Source organism: Pagrus major, chromosome 3 (genome assembly GCF_040436345.1).
Source record: "Pagrus major chromosome 3, Pma_NU_1.0".
In the NCBI taxonomy this organism is placed as follows: Eukaryota; Metazoa; Chordata; class Actinopteri; order Spariformes; family Sparidae; genus Pagrus; species Pagrus major.
The window spans coordinates 1963515-1978712 of NC_133217.1; the positions used below are offsets into that span (position 1 = coordinate 1963515).

Consider the following 15198-nt stretch of genomic DNA (forward strand, 5'->3'; position numbering starts at 1 on the left):
TGATATTTTCTTCATAATTGCTGCATGTCTCTTTAAGTTCAACATTTTAAAATTTAAACTCATTTCAAGTCTGCAAGAAAGAACTCACATTTGTTGTTGTTTTTGTTTGTTGTGTTGTATAGAAACTTATTAGTGGTCTGTCTGTCATCTTTGTCTTTTATCCTTCTGCCTGAGATTTTACAAAAGCAAGTGAATTTGAACATTTATTTAAAAAACAATGGAAAAAGTTGTTTAAGATAGCCATAATGTCATACTACGTACGCTGATGACATGCTATTCTATTTTCCCAATGATTTTTAAACTGTTTTCATTGTGATACATTCATTTCAGTCATGTAATTTTTCTTTATAAAGCCCAATATCACAAATCATAACTTAACCTCACCTGGCTTTACAATCTGGAGAGCATAAAACACCCTCTATACTATATTTCACAATTTCAGTCTAGAGAAATAATGTTTTATTTTGTCTTTCCCTCTTGACCAGCCAATTCATCCTACGATACATTTTTGGCCACTTTGGGGCTGCAGAAACATGTTGTAAACACATCATCAGCTTCTAAATAGATTATATGAACTTTTTGGCAAACAGCTGCTTTTCCAACTACAACACTTTCATTAGTTTGGAGAAATGTTTGCGTCTACCTCAAGGAGGTAAGTATAATGTTCACTTTTTGTTTAGCTCTTTCTTTGATCTCCAACAGCTTCAAAGAAACAGTGAGCTGAAACTCACTATGAAGCTCCATAAAGCATAGAGGAGCTGCAGAGCCAGCTGATGATTCTTGTAGGATTCACGTCACATTGTCATAACCACTTCAGAGGTAATTTCAACTTGATCTCCACTCATCCTTTATTGCCCACCTCTACCACTACAAAGAGAAAACATGATCATGTTGTATTTCCAAATTATCTTAGACACATAAAAAACATGAAAAAAACAACAAATAAAAGATTCCCTTGATTTTATTCTTGCACCAATTTTAAACCTTTACATGTTAAGCAGAATAAGGGCTTTGTCTAAATAATGATGTCCATCAAATCATTGCTGATTTAAAGACAAATGTTCGAATTGTCTGAAATGTTACACACTTTTATTGTGATTTTGCACTTATCCATCTCGCTCATGTTTCTAAATATGTATATATTAACCATGGTGAAGCTAAGAGGTGATGCAAGCATGATAAAATAATCTCATGAAAGTTGCTGATTTGATGAAATCTTTATTCATTTCAAATCTTAAAAGTATCAACAAAGGATGAAATGAAGCAAAAGAAATAGAGACAGTGTTGCAGACTGAGAGCAGTATGAGAGTAAAACCAGCAGCAGAGTCCCAGTGAGTCAGGTCAGGACTGGGAACACTGGTCTCTCCTCAGTGTCTCTGAGACTGGAGTCTGGGAGCCCTGGGTGGCCTCACAGGTCACAGAGCCCACCTTCCTCCACTGGTCTGCAGGGAGCCTCAGGGTGCTGCTCCAGCTGTAGCGGCCGTCCTTCTCCAGCACCCCGGGGCTCCTGCTCTCCTCCCAGCTGCTGCTGCTGCTGCTGCTGCTGCCGTCCACCTTCCAGGACAGACTCCAGTCTGAGGGGAAGCCCTTGTTGGCCAGACACATGAGCGTGGCCGTCCCCTGCTGCAGCTCCTCACCGGAGGGGGGCAGCACCGTCAGGGTGGGATGGACATCACCTAGGAGACACCAATCAGTTTAGAGGACAGGGACCACACAGCTGTCAATCAACCAGCAGACACTCGGACACCTTCACTGTGTGAGAGTTGATTTAGTCCTTTAAGGAGTTTCTGTCAGATGGTTTTTCTGCTCCACCAGTCACTCACTCACACATTGTTTCACTTCCCTTCAAGAAGCCTCTCATGCATATCAGCACAGAGAGAATCATCAAACAGAATGAGCTGAAATATATCAAACTACACTGGAAATAAAAGAGATCAAACTTTCTCATCACAATCAGCCAAAACCTGAACTATATGTGACTTTAAAATATTTAGTGGACACATACACAAATACAGAAAATCAACCGACTGCAATCAAATGTTGGACAAGAGGAGCGTTTTGAACACTGCTATCATTGAGGTGAAAAATTATACCTCGTCTTGCAAAACATTTGTAAAACAGGTTTACAGTTTAATCTTTTCTACACTTCAGGCTGTTTAAATATCACTTTGACAGGAATGTGTAAAGAAATGTTTAGTAAAGCTGCTCTGAGTTAGCCTCCATGATAAAGGAGGAGAATTAAAACATGTATACTAAAAGTGTTGGAATTAAAACAAGATATATTTATCTACCTCAAACATCCAAAACATGACATTAAAAATGACTTCACAGTATATTATCTAATATTTGTACAGAAACTTACTTCCAACATTCAGTCTGGTTCCTCCACCAAAAGTCCACCACAGTGATACAAACTCATTGAGCCGCCGTACAAAAACCTCTGACTGTAGAGAGACACGGCTCTCTGACTTTGACACACTGAACTAAACCTACAAGCCCTCAAGATGCAACTTTACTATTAAAGTTGAAAATAAAGATGTAACTACTGTCTTAATATTTTATATTGATTGCAATAAGTTTTTGAATTCATATTTCTGAAGCAAACTTTGTCTCTTACTGACAAATATTTGTGCAAAAATTAAACATTAACATGAAAAAATGACTATTTTCCTTGTAATATGAAGAAAAAAAGAAAAAAATCGCTCCTGAAACAACAAAAACAATAAAACATTTGACTTACTTCCAACATTCAGTCTGGTTCCTCCACCGAACGTGTACCACAGTGATACAAACTCATTGAGCCGCCGTACAAAAACCTCTGACTGTAGAGAGACACGGCTCTCTGACTTTGACACAAACAAACTCAACAAAATTTGTCTCTGATTGTAAAATATTATCAGCTGATATGAAAAGTGATGATAACACAGAGCCACAGATTTACACAATGTATGTTTTTATTGGATATATGTTCATTTTTAATGAAACTTCATTTACTCTTCATTTAATTTAATCAAGACAGACGACATTGTGAAATACAAATTTTTCAAGGCACATGAAGCCAAACTTGTATAAAATTGACATTGAAAATATCCTAATCAATACTTTAAGTGATTGATCCATTGATAAACAGCATGATGAGAGTAATCCAAGTCCCTGTTGGAGTCAGTCAGAGCATTTCCATAGAGAGCCACTTTGCATCAGCAGCACCATGCTCCAGTGCTCTGGGAGAGTTTATAGTCCTGAGAGTTGAACACTGGATGACTGACAGCTGTCCTTCATGACAACAGAAGACACAGAAATCCTCCTCATCAAAAACATGACTTTGATCTGCGTCCTCATCTGGACTCTCCTCTGCTGCTGCTTCACAGGTAAAGTCCAGAGAATCAAACTCCTCTCCTCTATGAACATCCGTCCCTCTGAAATGAAGCCGACAAGACCATGACGACACTGCTTTATGTTTTTGTCTCTGTGTCCTCAGAGTCCAGAGGTCAGGTCACAGTGACTCAACCTGGAGCAGTGAGCTCTGCTCTGGGAGGCTCTGTCACCATCAACTGTCGGACCAGTCAGGATGTTTATAATAATAACTTTTTAGCCTGGTACCAACAGAGAGATGGAGAAACTCCTAAACTCCTCATTTACTTGGCTAGCACTCGAGCATCAGGGATTCCAGGTCGTTTTACAGGCAGTGGATCAAACTCTGCCTTCACTCTGACCATCAGTGGAGTTCAGGCTGAAGATGCAGCAGTTTACTACTGTCAGAGTGCACATGTCATCAACAGTCAGTGGGTGTTCACACAGTGAAAAACCGTCGTACAAAAACCTCCCTCAGTCAGACTGAACAGAAACTGAACTGACTGCTGCAGCTGGAAGCTACTGCAGAGACTGATACACTTCACTGAGGACACACACACACACACACACACACACACACACACACACACCTCCAGGTCACATTATAATTCCACATTCATGTCTCATTTGCTAAATACTCCAGAGGGGCCAACCTGGGACAGGTAATGACAAAAGTCTTGGTCATGATCTTTGACCTCAGCTTCATTCTGGATTGCAGCCATTTCAACTATATGCAGTTAATCAAACCACTCAAGTGTAAATTACATCATCATTATGAACAAATCTGGATTTGTCTCAATAACCCTTCTCCTCTTTTTCATGTTTTCCAGATTCATCAGGAGAAATCATCCTGACTCAGACTCCTGGAGCTCAGTCTGTTGCTCCAGGACAGACTGTTTCTATCAGATGTAAAGCCAGTTCAGGTGTTACTGATGACGTGCAGTGGTATCTTCAGAAAGCCGGAGAAGCTCCCAAACTCCTCATTTATAATGCTGGATCCCGTCAGTCTGGCGTTTCAGATCGTTTCGGTGGGAGTCAGTCTGGGACCGACTTCACTCTGACCATCACTTGAGTTAAGACTGAAGATGCAGGAGTATACTACTGTCAGCAGGATTACAGCCGCCCGTTCACACAGTGATACAACGTTGTACAAAAACCTCCTGCAGCTAAAAAGGAACTGATCTGAATTAACAACTGCAGAAAACTGAAATACAATATAAGACTATAATACACGTTCTGACATCATCTAATTCTAACATATTACACTGACCATTGTAACCATATTAAAACAATATATTTTAATTTCTTTTAAGGAAGCATTGAAATATTTAACCCACCCTGAGTTTGATGTCAACTCATTCAACAGGTAAACTTATATAGAAGATAATGCATCAGTACTTTTCTTCTTCAGAATAGTTTTTTCGGAGTTTTGTGAGATTATTTTTAATATATATCCAAGTAAAATACACAGTGTGGAACTGCATCATTAAATCTACAGTATATCAAGCTTTATATATTCAGTTAAAGAGTTAAGTTGGATCCTGATATTTTCTTCATCATTGCTGCATGTCTCTTTAAGTTCAAGGAACTTGGGGCAGGATCTGTGAAATTATAAACATGCATTTTAAGATTTTTAATGCTAATGGGTGATGAAGCGTTCAAAACCAAAAAGAATGAGCCCACCCTCGCATCTCTCCATTGCCCTGAACAGGCTGTGTGCTGCAAAATGTACTGCAATTCGGGCCCGAATTTCCCGCGCAGTCCTGCGGACGTGACGTCGGATGACACTGAATGCGCGTCCTCGTCCGGCTTTCGACTTGGATACGGGAAGTAAACAAACGCAGCGGACCCAAACTAGTGTCTGGGTAGTAATGGATTCTGCTACAGCCAGCAAACGACCCACCATCACACAAAGTCCACTAAAAAGTCATACTAAGAGGAAAACAAAGGTTTTAACAGCGGCATGTTGTGAGTGAAACAAAATTACGAGCAAAGCCGGGCTGGCACCTGAATACACATCGGCTACGTGTTGGACTCATGGAGGCAGCTTCAACTTGAATTGGGACTGAAAACAGATGCTGACATGGCTCATTTCCTAGTAACCAGGTAAGAAAACATCACAGGTCTGTTTAGAGCTTGATTTGAAAATCATATGAGATCACCGAGGTCTCGGAGTGACCTAACGTGCAAAGTAGCGTTAGCTGCTAACATGTAACTTAGTCCACCGCTGTGTAACACTGAATAGTTACAGACTGCGCATTTTCCACGGTCCTTTAGTCTGAAACCGAATACTTAGAAATATGTCCCTTTATATACGGGACCGAAAGCCCAACCTGTTATCCGGGAGGTGACGTTAGCAGCTGGATGTAGCCACAGGCTAACGGTTTGTTTGTGTCTGTGTAGCAACATTAGCCGCTAACACACAGCGATCCCGTATCAGAGACGATCTCTCTGTCGCCCGATAAGCCGTCTTTGCTTTCGCCTGTGCCTTCAGACTGCATCAACCGTGACTGTAAATCGCTGCGCTTGTGTGTCGCTACACACAGCAGCAGCTTCCCGGCTGCTTCATGTGTAGCGGATAAGACCAACGCAAAGGGGGGAAGTCTCCTGCGTCAGGTATCGACGCAGGGGCACTTGACCAAGCTTTTTTTTTTTTTTTTATAAAAACTTTATTGAACAACTTTCAGTTACAGTCATAACATTGACTTGGAAAATACAAAACAGTCTGGCATCACATTAAGGCACCTGACCAAGCGTCTGACGAACAGGGATGAGACGCATCAGCTGCACTGTTGTGAAGAGCTTGTGTGCGCTCCCACGCGGCTCGGCTGATGGCTGCAGTTACACTAACGGCCGCAACGGCCGGCGAGTCACTATTGAGTCTTATTTCTTGATCCTGCCCCAAGTCCCTTTAAGTTCAATATTTTAAAATTTAAACTCATTTCAAGTCTGCAAGAAAGAACTCACATTTGTTGTTGTTTTTGTTTGTTGTTTTGTATAGAAACTTATTAGTGGTCTGTCTGTCATCTTTGTCTTTTATCCTTCTGCCTGAGATTTTACAAAAGCAAGTGAATTTGAACATTTATTTAAAAAACAATGGAAAAAGTTGTTTAAGATAGCCATAATGTCATACTACGTACGCTGATGACATGCTATTCTATTTTCCCAATGATTTTTAAACTGTTTTCATTGTGATACATTCATTTCAGTCATGTACTTTTTCTTTATAAAGCCCAATATCACAAATCATAACTTAACCTCACCTGGCTTTACAATCTGGAGAGCATAAAACACCCTCTATACTATATTTCACAATTTCAGTCTAGAGAAATAATGTTTTATTTTGTCTTTCCCTCTTGACCAGCCAATTCATCCTACGATACATTTTTGGCCACTTTGGGGCTGCAGAAACATGTTGTGAACACATCATCATCTTCTCAGTAGATTATATGAACTTTTTGGCAAACAGTTGCTTTTCTAACTGCAACACTTTTATTAGTTTGGAGAAATGCTTGTGTCTACCTCAAGGAGGTAAGAATAATGTTCACTTTTTGTTTAGCTCTTTCTTTGATCTCCAACAGCTTCAAACAAACAGTGAGCTGAAACTCACTATGAAGCTCCATAAAGCATAGAGGAGCTGCAGAGCCAGCTGATGATTCTTGTAGCTTTCACATTGTCACATTGTCATAACCACTTCAGAGGTAATTTCAACATGACCTCCACTCATCCTTTATTGCCCACCTTTTTCATATCACTACAAAGAGAAGACATGATCACGTTGTATTTCCAAATTATCTCAGACACATAAAAAAACATTAAAAACAACAACAAATTAAAAAGATTTCCTTGATTTTATTCACGCACCAATTTTAAACCTTTACATGTTAAGCAGAATAAGGGCTCTGTCTAAATAATGATATCCATCAAATCATTGCTGATTTAAAGACAAATGTTTGAATTATCTGAAATGTTACACACTTTTATTGTGACTTTGCACTTATCCATCTCGCTCATATTTCTAAATATGTATATATAAACCATGGTGAAGCTAAGAGGTGATGCAAGCATGATAAAATAATCTCATGAAAGTTGCTGATTTGATGAAATCTTTATTCATTTCAGATCTTAAAAGTATCAACAAAGGATGAAATGAAGCGAAAGAAATAGAGACAGTGTTGCAGACTGGGAGCGGTATGAGAGTAAAACCAGCAGCAGAGTCCCAGTGAGTCAGGTCACGACTGGGAACACTGGTCTCTCCTCAGTGTCTCTGAGACTGGAGTCTGGGAGCCCTGGGTGGCCTCACAGGTCACAGAGCCCACCTTGCTCCACTGGTCTGCAGGGAGCCTCAGGGTGCTGCTCCAGCTGTAGCGGCCGTCCTTCTCCAGCACCCCGGGGCTCCTGCTCTCCTCCCAGCTGCTGCTGCTGCTGCTGCTGCTGCCGTCCACCTTCCAGGACAGACTCCAGTCTGAGGGGAAGCCCTTGTTGGCCAGACACATGAGCGTGGCCGTCCCCTGCTGCAGCTCCTCACTGGAGGGGGGCAGCACCGTCAGGGTGGGATGGACATCACCTAGGAGACACCAATCAGCTTAGAGGACAGGGACCACACAGCTGTCAGTCAACCAGCAGACACTCGGACACCTTCACTGTGTGAGAGTTGATTTAGTCCTTTAAGGAGTTTCTGTCAGATGGTTTTTCTGCTCCACCAGTCACTCACTCACACATTGTTTCACTTCCTCTCATGCATATCAGCACAGAGAGAATCATCAAACAGAATGAGCTGAAATATATCAAACTACACTGGAAATAAAAGAGATCGAACTTTCTCATCACAATCAGCCAAAACCTGAACTATATGTGACTTTAAAATATTTAGTGGACACATACACAAATACAGAAAATCAACCGACTGCAATCAAATGTTGGACAAGAGGAGCGTTTTGAACACTGCTATCATTGAGGTGAAAAATGACATCTCCTCTTGCAAAACATTTGTAAAACAGGTTTACAGTTTTATCTTTTCTACACTTCAGGCTGTTTAAATGTCACTTTGACAGGAATGTGTAAAGAAATGTTTAGTAAAGCTGCTCTGAGTTAGCCTCCATGATAAAGGAGGAGGATTAAAACATGAATACTAAAAGTGTTGGAATTAAAACAAGATATATTTATCTGCCTCAACCATCCAAAACATGACATTAAAATGACTTCACAGTATATTATTAAAAATTTGTGCAGAAACTTACTTCCAACATTCAGTCTGGTTCCTCCACCAAAAGTCCACCACAGTGATACAAACTCATTGAGCCGCCGTACAAAAACCTCTGACTGTAGAGAGACACGGCTCTCTGACTTTGACACACTGAACTAAACCTACAAGCCCTCAAGATGCAACTTTACTATTAAAGTTGGAAATAATGATTCATCTACTGTCTTAATATTTTACATTGATTGCAATAAGTTTTTTAATTCATATTTCTGAAGCAAACTTTGTCTCTTACTGACAAATATTTTTGCAAAAATTAAACATTAACATGAAAAAATGACTATTTTCCTTGTAATATGAAGAAAAAAAGAAAAAAATGCTCCTGAAATAATAAAAACATTGAAACTTTTGACTTACTTCCAACATTCAGTCTGGTTCCTCCACCGAACGTGCACCACAGTGATACAAACTCATTGAGCCGCCGTACAAAAACCTCTGACTGTAGAGAGACACGGCTCTCTGACTTTGACACAAACAAACTCAACAAAATTAGTCTCTGATTGTAAAATATTATCAGCTGATATGAAAAGTGACGATAACACAGAGCCACAGATTTACACAATGTATGTTTTTATTTGATACATGTTCATTTTTAATGAAACTTAATTTACTCTTCATTTCATTTAAACAAGACAGACGACATTGTGAAACACATTTTTCAAGACACATGAAGCCAAACTCGTACAAAATTGACATTGAAAATATCCTAATCAATACTTTAAGTGATTGATCCATTGATAAACAGCATGATGAGAGTAATCCAAGTCCCTGTTGGAGTCAGTCAGAGCATTTCCATAGAGAGCCACTTTGCATCAGCAGCACCATGCTCCAGTGCTCTGGGAGAGTTTATAGTCCTGAGAGTTGAACACTGGATGACTGACAGCTGTCCTTCATGACAACAGAAGACACAGAAATCCTCCTCATCAAAAACATGACTTTGATCTGCGTCCTCATCTGGACTCTCCTCTGCTGCTGCTTCACAGGTAAAGTCCAGAGAATCAAACTCCTCTCCTCTATGAACATCCGTCCCTCTGAAATGAAGCCGACAAAACCATGACGCTGCTTTATGTTTTTGTCTCTGTGTCCTCAGAGTCCAGAGGTCAGATCACAGTGACTCAGCCTGGAGCAGTGAGCTCTGCTCTGGGAGGCTCCGTCACCATCAACTGTCGGACCAGTCAGGATGTTTATTATAACTACCCATACCACTATTTAGCCTGGTACCAACAGAGAGATGGAGAAACTCCTAAACTTCTCATTTACTGCGCTAGCACTCGAGAATCAGGGATTCCAGGTCGTTTTACAGGCAGTGGATCAAACTCTGCCTTCACTCTGACCATCAGTGGAGTTCAGGCTGAAGATGCAGCAGTTTACTACTGTCAGAGTTATCACTACATCAACAGTCAGTGGGTGTTCACACAGTGAAAAACTGTCGTACAAAAACCTCCCTCAGTCAGACTGAACAGAAACTGAACTGACTGCTGCAGCTGGAAGCTACTGCAGAGACTGATACACTTCACTGAGGACACACACACACACACACACACACACACACACACACACACACACACTACATATTTTCCATCACAGTGTCTCACCTTCCATTTATATCTAATTATAATCCCATGCTCTTATTTGATTTGCCATATAATCAGGAGGAGCCAAACGAGGACAGTTAATGAAAACACTTGTGACCTTTGACCTCAGCTTGATACTGTATCACATTAGATAAGAACATTTGTTCCTGTAAGACGACATGAAGACACAGAGCAGCATCAGAAACAATCCTGATCAAGGTTGGCCCAAAAAAAGCTGTTATCCTCAAATCATAACTGATATTATCTTAAATAAATAAAATGATGTTCAGTGAAGAAAATTTCAATGTCAGACACTTTTAATCATTTTTCAAGAACCATGAACCACAAATCATTAAATTCTTGCTTAAAATGTTACAAATAAATTCATATAGATCAAACTAGAAAGACTATAGAAGAATATCCACAGTCTGAAAACAATGAGAAAGTAATGAGGAAATAATGGAGTTGTTATTTTAGTGACTGTGCATTAATCTGACAAATGTTCCTCATATATCATGTGTGTGGAAAAAGAAGGTCAAAGACATGTCACATTTATAATAAAGGTAATGAAATCTTTATTGTTGTAAAATGTTGAAACAGAAGCAAGAACACATTAATGTTGAAACATGTTGAGAGAAAGAGAGAACAGAGAGAGAGCTGAGAGCAGTATGAGAGTAAAACCAGCAGCAGAGTCCCAGTGAGTCAGGTCAGGACTGGGAACACTGGTCTCTCCTCAGTGTCTCTGAGACTGGAGTCTGGGAGCCCTGGGCGGCCTCACAGGTCACAGAGCCCACCTTCCTCCACTGGTCTGCAGGGAGCCTCAGGGTGCTGCTCCAGATGTAGCAGCCGTCCTTCTCCAGCACCCCGGGGCTCCTGCTCTCCTCCCAGCTGCTGCTGCTGCTGCTGCTGCTGCTGCTGCCGTCCACCTTCCAGGACAGACTCCAGTCTGAGGGGAAGCCCTTGTTGGCCAGACACATGAGCGTGGCCTTCCCCTGCTGCAGCTCCTCACTGGAGGGGGGCAGCACCGTCAGGGTGGGGACGACTCGACCCACTGCAGAGAGAGAGAGATTAATAAAGTTCATATGAGCTCAACTAAACTCCATCCTGTTGGCTGCAGCAGAGGAGCTTCTAGCTCTGTTGGTCTTCCTCAGATTGGATGAAACTGATCTGAAATGTTTCACTTCCCTCTCTGAGCTCAGTAACCATGGCAACAGACAGGCATCACTGCCGAACCATGACGACAGACAGGTTTCAGTACTAAAGATAAAAAGTTAAAACTGGCACGCTGTAAATCTAGTGCATACTTTATAATTAATAAAGTTCAAATTCAGAGGTTCATGGTGAAACACACGATGAAGATTGTGAGACTTTTAGTGTTTGAACTCTCTGTAATATTTCTTGTCTCGAGCCAAAACCTCATAAATGATCAAATGTGTTTGTTCTATTCATGTAAGCAGAAATCATCACTGAACAGTCAGGCTTCATTACTGAAACATTCAAATTCATTCTGTTAACAACTCAACTACTTTTTAAAACTCGTAAAATTCTTATTAAAAATCTTTTTGACTGATTTTAAAACAGTTTGTCTGGGAGAAACATGGTGTAATACACATGCACATTAAACACTGAACCAAATGTTATTGACAGAATTATTGAGTCAGAATATTTAAACTGAACCTTTTCAAAATATTTTCTTCATACAGAGTAATGTTGAGTCGTTTTCTACTAAAAATTGATCAGAATGTTGAAAATGACAGATAAAGTTTGAGAGGAGTGGATTTCAGTCTAGTTAATGACACTGTGAAGCCTCAAGAATTATTCTAAATATATCACATTTCAAATATCAGGTCAAGTATTGCTATAGGGTCTACAGCCATGAAGTTCACATAGAAAATATACAAAATCTGTGTTATTAAAGGAGTCAAATGTACTTACAGTTAACATTCAGTCTGGTTCCTCCACCAAAAGTCCACCACAGTGATACAAACTCATTGAGCCTCCGTACAAAAACCTCTGACTGTAGAGAGACACGGCTCTCTGACTTTGACACAAACAAACTCAACAAACACGTTCCCAGTTTACCCAGTTTATGTTATAGTGGCTGATTATAATGGTTTATGTGTTAAACACAGACTCTAAATGTATGAATATGTATTTAACCTTTTTATTGCTGAATGTCAAACTTCTACAAGCAAAATTCATTTGTCTTTAATACTAATTGAAATAAAACATTTCAAAACAAAAGCTTTTTAATAACTCCTGCTAATTGTATCTAATTATCAGAAACACGTGTTCATTGTAGATTATGATTTAAAAAACAAACAATTTCCAATAATTGTGTCAAGAATGATGTTGAGTTGTGTGGCAGTTAATTACGAGGATTTCACAAAATACTCCGAAAAAAAGTTGATCAACCTCAAACCAAAGACACATACAGATGAGCTCTGACACATTCCTAATCAATACTCTGATACACTGATTGATCCATTGATAAACAGCATGATGAGAGTAATCCAAGTACCTGTTGGAGTCAGTCAGAGCATTTCCATAGAGAGCCACTTTGCATCAGCAGCACCATGCTCCAGTGCTCTGGGAGAGTTTATAGTCCTGAGAGTTGAACACTGGATGACTGACAGCTGTCCTTCATGACAACAGAAGACACAGAAATCCTCCTCATCAAAAACATGACTTTGATCTGCGTCCTCATCTGGACTCTCCTCTGCTGCTGCTTCACAGGTAAAGTCCAGAGAATCAAACTCCTCTCCTCCATGAACATCCGTCCCTCTGAAATGAAGCCGACAAAACCATGACACTGCTTTATGTTTTTGTCTCTGTGTCCTCAGAGTCCAGAGGTCAGGTCACAGTGACTCAGCCTGGAGCAGTGAGCTCTGCTCTGGGAGGCTCCGTCACCATCAACTGTAGGACCAGTCAGAACGTTGCTTATAATTCAGGATACCACTTTTTAGCCTGGTACCAACAGAGAGATGGAGAAACTCCTAAACTCCTCATTTACTCTGCTAGCACTCGAGCATCAGGGATTCCAGGTCGTTTTACAGGCAGTGGATCAAACTCTGCCTTCACTCTGACCATCAGTGGAGTTCAGGCTGAAGATGCAGCAGTTTACTACTGTCAGAGTTTTCATATCATCAACAGTCAAGCTGTGTTCACACAGTGAAAAACCGTCGTACAAAAACCTCCCTCAGTCAGACTGAACAGAAACTGAACTGACTGCTGCAGCTGGAAGCTACTGCAGAGAATGATACACTTCATTGAGGACACACACACACACACACACGCACGCACACGCACACACACACACACACACAAAGTTTCATCAAGCAGATTAATCATTTCATGTATTGACGCTTTAACCACCAATAAACTTGTATAAGAACAAGTTCAATGACAAACTTGTTTTGGTAGAAAACAAGTTAATTCCTCCATCACAGCTTCTCACCATGAAACAAATGAAACAGGACCCGGTTAAACAAACAAAGATATAATCATAAACTTAGAGACAGAATTCATTATGAAACATGGCTCACAAAGAAAACTAACAGTCTACCATTATTGATTCTTTGCCCTGCTTCTGATGTACAGGCTTGTTCCATACATGGCTAATGGTCAGCAGTATCCTGAATACAGTTTGGACAGCAGTGTCCTGCTCATGATATATTGGTTCAGCCAACAGCGGCCAATGGTCAGCTGTGACCTGAATAGCAATAAATTCAACCATATGATGAATGCTAATCAATACTTTGTAGTTTGGATTACTCATCTCAATTTCATAGACCTATTTCATTTCGTATAACTGATACAGAAGTGTAGATTCTTCTACACATATCATGATGTAAAATAACTTGCCAAGCAAAGAGGAGTAGTTTAAAAACAAGAGGATTCATACTAGCCTGTTGAGATATGCAAGAGAAATGTGTCCACAAACACTGAACCCAGAAGAGAATGAATGAATGAATGAATGAATGAATGAATGAATAAATAAATAAATGCAAATTCATTTCGGACATGTGAAAACAAAACAAAACATGCCACACGTGCACTCTCATGTAACTATAAACAATTCAATATACTATATGTACAATTAATAAATCACATATTATATATAAATATATTTACATACACACCCATATATGCACATAAACATATGTACTGAACACATGTACATATACACACCTACATGTGCACTCATCTATGTACATACATACACTCACACATACACAGCTTATAATATAATATACATAATATATATACATTGACCAAATTTCTGTATCTTATTATACAAGTTATTACCGCAAATGTATATTTCATAACATATTAATATTTTATACACACAAACACATGCATACATCTATGAAAACACCTGGCGATTTTTAAAGCCCTCCCTCATCCCTGGACCTTTTGAAAATCATCTCCTTGGACCTTCTTCTGAACTGGATCATGCTCAGACGTTGCTTCAGCTCCGTGCTCGAACCATTCCACAGTTTCACACCGCAGATTGAAATGCACTCACGTTTTATAGTCGTACGAACAGCTCGCATATTGAAATTCAACTTCTTCCCTCAAAATATAACCCCCCTCTCTATCAAAGAAAAGTTTCTGAATGTTACCTGCTAGTAGTTTGTTTCTTGCTTCATACAGTATTTGTGCAGTTTGATATTCAACCAGGTCGATTAACTATCACACAGAAACTTAAAAACAATAAGTTGGTGTGATGATAATATCTGACTTTATAGCTCTTTTTTTGAAGTGTGAAAAGTGGTTGCAGTGAGCTTTTGTAGGTGTTACCACCACACAGTCATTTACATATGGTCAGACCAGTGAACAGTAGAGAATGTGCAGTGGTTTGTGATCCAGTACGAGCTTTGTCTCACACAGGACTGAGATGCTTCCTGACACTTTAGATCGTACATGTTTTTATGTGAGGTTTCCAGCAGATATTGTGCTCTATTATCACACCTAGAAATGTATTCACGTACACTCTTTCAATACTATAAT

General features: G+C 39.9%; 3 gene segments (V, D, J or C); all 3 read right to left on the minus strand.

Annotated features, from left to right (window-relative positions):
• Positions 1-1202: 1202 nt before the first annotated feature.
• Positions 1203-2769, minus strand: LOC140993941 (Ig kappa-b4 chain C region-like). The segment is given in 2 exon segments: positions 1203-1676; positions 2741-2769. A coding segment is annotated over 1 exon segment (264 nt).
• Positions 2770-7444: 4675 nt separating this feature from the next.
• Positions 7445-10213, minus strand: LOC140994102 (Ig kappa-b4 chain C region-like). The segment is given in 3 exon segments: positions 7445-7918; positions 8969-9070; positions 10207-10213. Coding segments are annotated over 3 exon segments (444 nt in total).
• A 529-nt stretch (positions 10214-10742) lies between these two features.
• Positions 10743-12638, minus strand: LOC140994103 (Ig kappa-b4 chain C region-like). The segment is given in 3 exon segments: positions 10743-11236; positions 12121-12202; positions 12621-12638. Coding segments are annotated over 3 exon segments (444 nt in total).
• Positions 12639-15198: the final 2560 nt, after the last annotated feature.